Source organism: Crocodylus siamensis, chromosome 1, assembly GCF_052110815.1.
Source record: "Crocodylus siamensis isolate JL-2025a chromosome 1, ASM5211081v1, whole genome shotgun sequence".
Lineage (NCBI taxonomy): Eukaryota > Metazoa > Chordata > Crocodylia > Crocodylidae > Crocodylus > Crocodylus siamensis.
The window spans coordinates 4,167,562-4,172,600 of record NC_143395.1 but is presented as its reverse complement, the minus strand read 5'-3'; the positions used below and the strand labels follow the sequence as shown (position 1 = coordinate 4,172,600).

The 5,039-nt window shown below is 48.6% G+C and overlaps 1 protein-coding gene across 1 annotated transcript; it reads right to left on the bottom strand.

Annotated features, from left to right (window-relative positions):
- Nucleotides 1-2,450: 2,450 nt before the first annotated feature.
- On the bottom strand, nt 2,451-4,233 carry DEFB119 (defensin beta 119). The gene is made up of 2 exons (XM_090031343.1): nt 3,986-4,233; nt 2,451-2,636 (listed from the first exon to the last, which is right to left on the bottom strand). The coding sequence occupies exons 1-2, from the start codon at nt 4,152-4,154 to the stop codon at nt 2,506-2,508; spliced, it is 300 nt and encodes a 99-aa protein (XP_089887469.1). The 5' UTR covers nt 4,155-4,233; the 3' UTR covers nt 2,451-2,505.
- Between the last annotated feature and the right edge of the window lie 806 nt (nt 4,234-5,039).

The following is a 5,039-nucleotide window of genomic DNA, read 5'->3' as shown; positions in this document are numbered from 1 at the left end:
TGAGCTCTGCCGCCCTGAGGCACCAGGGAAAGGGCTTTGGGTCCCTTCTGCGTTTGGGGGTTCATGGATTGGTTGAGAACCTGTCCAAAGCCATACTGAGCTGCTGCCGGGGCCCCTCTGACATCTCAACTTTGCACGGTTTTCCATGACCATTGGTGCTATCTGGGTAACAGTAACACAGCAGAGCTGTGTTCAGCAAAACAGAGAGCAAAAAGGTACTCCAACTGCAGTTACTACTTATTCAGTGGGTACACCGAAGACATACCCATCCTGAACCTGCTGGGCCAGTCCCCATTGCACCTTGGCTGCTTTATGTTGCAATGTTAGAGTAAAGAGCTTGAGGGGATGAGGAACTAGACCATATTTACCCCAAAAAGCCCTCTTTCCCCACCACAAATTCCATCTTGGACCATATGAAATACATAACCCCATAAAGCTGGAGTTACTTCCTAATGGCAGAATGGTCTTTTGAGAAATAGTCTAGGAGACCCTAGATGAGCTAGACTGGTCCTCTGAGAGATAGTCTAGGAGAAATAAAGTAGGAGACCCCAAGGATGTAGGAAACCCAGAGTCAAGTCTGTATACCAAATGTGGGCGATCAGGGACACAACTCCATCCAACCCCACCACCACAATGTCCCTGGAAATGTGCCCTGGGCTGTCTGGTATTCAGCATTAGTCTTGTTGCTTTATCAGAAAATAATCCTTGGACTATCTTAGGTTTCTCCCCATGTGAAGCAGGTGTGATAACCCGGAGTTAAATTGTTTTAAAGTTGCTTAAATTGTTTTACATAACCTGGGGACAGCCTGCAGTTGAAAGGTTTGTCTCAAACATTGTGAGCAAGCACATTGCTGCAGGTGCTGACTCAGTGGTGACAAGTGCTGGGGGAAGTGGGAAGCAATGCAGATCAGTGCACTGTAACAGCCTCCTGAAGCTGCAGCTTGTGTAAAGTTGGTTGTCTGGTGATCTGAGCACGTGCGAAACACAGGTCACATTGAGGTCAACTCAGCTACCACCAGAAGCCCCCAGGGAGCCCCCTGACTCAAATGGAGAAGCTTCTAGAACTCTAGATTGCGTAAGTCCGGGTGATTGACAGCCAGAGGCGGAGCCCTCCTGAGGGAAGGAGATAAAAGGCGGACAGGGAAACCGCGCGCTCGTCGACCCTTCACCCGTGGATCGAGAAAGAAGCACCAGCAACAGAAACACGCGCCGACGACTCAGGATCCAGGGGCGGTGATATCTCTCTCTCTCTCTTTTTCTCTCTCTCTTTCTCTTCTTTTCTCTTTTTCTCTCAAGTTCTCCTTTCTTCTCTTTGCCTCATGTGAATGTTTCCAAGAATAAATCTTGACCAAGGGTTTTAATGTTGTTAATAAGTTAACAACAAGTTACTCTGAGAGTGTTTAACCACGCCGCACAGAGGATTGCAAAAGCACCTCTCCCTTCACCCACTGAGTGGGACGGGACAGCAGGAAAATGGTGATATCCTTAAAGTGTCTTTCTTTATAGCTATTCCCTGGCTCCCATTCAGATCTTTGCCCAAGCCTTTCTTAGTCTTCTCTTCTCCCCAGCCACTTCTTTAACTTGCACCCAGCCTCCTCCCTATCCGCCCAGGCTCCCTTGCTCTCTATTCTGCCCGGGTCCGTTCCCAAGTTCCACTTCCCCTCTCTGGGACCGTCAGAGGCCCCAAATGGAAACCCTTGTACCTTCCACACTGCACTCACTCGTTTCTCCAACTCCTCCTCTCCACTCCACTCCTCCCTCCATTCTGGATCCCACCCGCAGGGTCCCCCCAGGACTCAATATATAACTCTCTGGCTGATCCCAGTGAACAGATCCTGTCTTGTTTTGCACTGAAATCACCCACTCAGACCTTTCCACCCTCAGCTTCCTTCCTCCATCCTCCCCACCTGGTAAGTCTTTCTCCACCATGGGGCTTATTCACTCCGTGACTTCTTTTCCCTCCCCCAGGATGGCAGGGCAACACAGTTCCCAAGGTGAAGGAACAGGGGATGCTGCAGGGGGAGAAAATATGGTCCATGACACACTTTAGAACAGCTCAAGGGGCTCTTGGGACGTGTGCCCCTGTCCCTAAATGCTACTCTATCCACCAGTCATAGCAAGGACCTCGGGCAGTCCCAGGCATGTCTCCTTTCCCAGGGCATCCCCGGTCCATCTCCTGCAGCTGGAGTGCTCCTGGCTGCGGTGTGGAGCAGGCTCTACCCACTCGGTGCCTTCTAGCACCTTGCAATCTCAATGCCAGGGGCAGTCACGACTTCCCGCTGCATTGCCAGTGCAAGCAGCCTTGGAGCATTGAGGAGCTGGATCCCTTTTGACCCATCAAGACCCCTTTTCCCCCCTCAAACTCCATCTTGGACCTGAGTGAAACGCAGAACTCTTTATAGACAGAATTACTTAGAGAAGGTGAAATAACTCATCGGGGAATACAGCTCTTTGTGAGGAGTGACTTTGTATTTGGATTTCTTCTCCGCCTGGTCTGCTGCTGTCCTAGTGACGCCTTTTTATACAGCAATGTTGGCGGTTTCTGCACCGTCGAGCTGAATCTTCATTTCTAGAGCAGCGTGACTTGCAAACACCTCGCCTAAAACAAAACTTGCGGCGTCTCGGTTGTGCAGGATCTGCATAGCGGGAAGATTATCCGAGATAAGTTACTTCCATACAAAAGTGGGGAAGAGATGAGAAGGTTTCCAGGGAAAGACACAATGCAAACTGCCCCAGGGTCCTCAGAGAAAAGCCTGGATGTTTGAAGAGGTAAAGAGACCAGATCAAATTCCAGTAAAACTCAGTGTATTCCCATCAGGGTGGTATCTGCAGTTATGGTATGCAAAACCAGGTAGCCTTGCTCCTGAGTCACATTTCCTATATCCCAAGTTTCTATAACCACATTTCAGGATGAACTTCCTTGCCGCAAAGTGGAGATAGCTATTCTTAGGTTTTATTTAAATTCAGAGAAAATTCACCATTCCAAGAGAACTCAACTGTCCATCAGCCTTGTATAGGAACCAAGGTCTTTGTCCAGTTGTTTCTTGGGCCAACTATATAGTTGGGAGAGATGGGTGACAAGCTTTCCAGCACAAAGTCCTGTTTCTCAGGTCTGGGAAAGGAGCAGGTACAGTTTAAGATAAATCCCAGATCAAACAAGGGTGTGTGCTGGGTAAATGAAAGCAGTCAGTTAAGGAAATAAAAGTAAGAAAAGGAATTAAGTGACTTTTTTCATTTCTTCTACAACTGGAGTCCTTGCTTTAGCTGGGATTTAGCTTGGCTCCACCTGCATCTTTCCCCAGACCTGAAGAGGGGTGCTTCATGACTCACACTTTATTCAATATCTTTGCTGACTCTACGCTTGGTACAATAAAAGATATTTCCCCCACCCAAGAACTCTGCTTCTCACCTATTCCTTGAACCATCACTGCCCCAGCACCACTCCTGCCCTTCTGCTACCAGTCTTGTAGATAGTGAAAAGTCACTTGAGTTATGCTGGACTTTTGGGGACAAGTGTCCTGGATTATTTTTCTAAGTAGTTACTAGCTATGCTAGATCAGTGCTTCCAAATTTCCCATGTGAACATTTCTACTAGGAGCTGGAAGGTGTCCAACATATTACATGGTAAGAAAATGAACTAGATCATTGCATACCACATTCAACCACATGCCAGTAATTGGCCTTGTCCCCCAGAAGCAGAGAGAGTCATTGTCCAAGCATTTTACGTAGACATATTTTTTCCTAGGTGGCTGATGTGCCAGTTGATGAATGGATCTATCTCTTTATCTGACTAGTCTCAATATTTTGGTCACTGACACATTACCTTGGTGCGCCCCTTATTGCCTCTAGTACCGGTGCCAACCTTCCCTTCCTTCAGTATGTTTGCTATTGAATTTTTTCTACATACCATTTCACTGGCCCAAGAGACAGGACTCTCCCTTCCAGGACAGGCCATTTCACATTCACTTCCATTGTTACACCTTACCTAGATATTTCATATCAGCAGCATCTTCTGCTTCCACAGCTACAAACTTGACCCTGGCTTCCAGCTTGTTCAGCTCTTGTATCTCAGCCTTATTCTGAGCTTGGATGTCCTGAGCTTGGGGCTGCAAGACCAAGAAGACAACACCAAAGAGAAGGTAAAGAAACTTCATGGCCAAAACAGGGCTGGGACCTCAGGTGTCTGCAGATGGGCAGACCAAAAATAGACTGAGTGCCTGTGGGTGGCTTGTCCCTGTATTTATGCATTTTAAATAGGGGGGATTTCAGACTTTTTTAGGCAGGGTTAAGGACAAGGAAAATGCTGCAGACTTCCCTTGAGGTTGCTTTGACGTGGGAGCCATCTATTGACCAGAATGTTTTCCTGCTGCTAGATCTTCTGATGATCCTCATAACTGCTAGATTGGATGATCCTAATAATAACTCACCTCCTAATCTGCTTCAGTGGTCATCTGCTGCTGTGGAGATTTCACATTCGAGGGGACCGCTGTCTTCTTCAGATTCAGGAACAAGACAGATTAGGAGGTCTTACAGGCATTGTCCCTGCATAATGTTGTCCTGCCCCAGAGCAGAGGGTGGCTAAGGAGCTGAGGGGCTGCCAAGAGGGTCTGAAAAGACAGAAGATATGCCATAGGTATGTGGCGGGTGCAGGGATCCCACCTAGGTAAAACACCTGGGTATTCGTATCCCACTTCCCAGCCACCCACCTCCCTGCACCCGACTACCTTCCAGGCTCCAAATGCCTCCCTAGGGGCGCCTTATGCTTGGCCGACCCCTCTCCCGGCGCACACTCGCTAGCCTGGGGGTAACATCGCCGCCACCACCCCGAGAAGGGACTGCCTCGGCCCTGTGTCCTCGGGGAAACACAGGCCTAATAGTCCGACAGTTACTCGACCCTGTACAGGCACTTGGGGCACTTCCCCAAGTCAGGGGGCAAAAAGCAAAGTCTCCCTTAGTCCACAGACCTAAGGGGTCTCTTAGGCATAATTTAGACCCACCCCTCAATAAGTCTCCCACACCAGTCAAAAAGGAGAACTTTA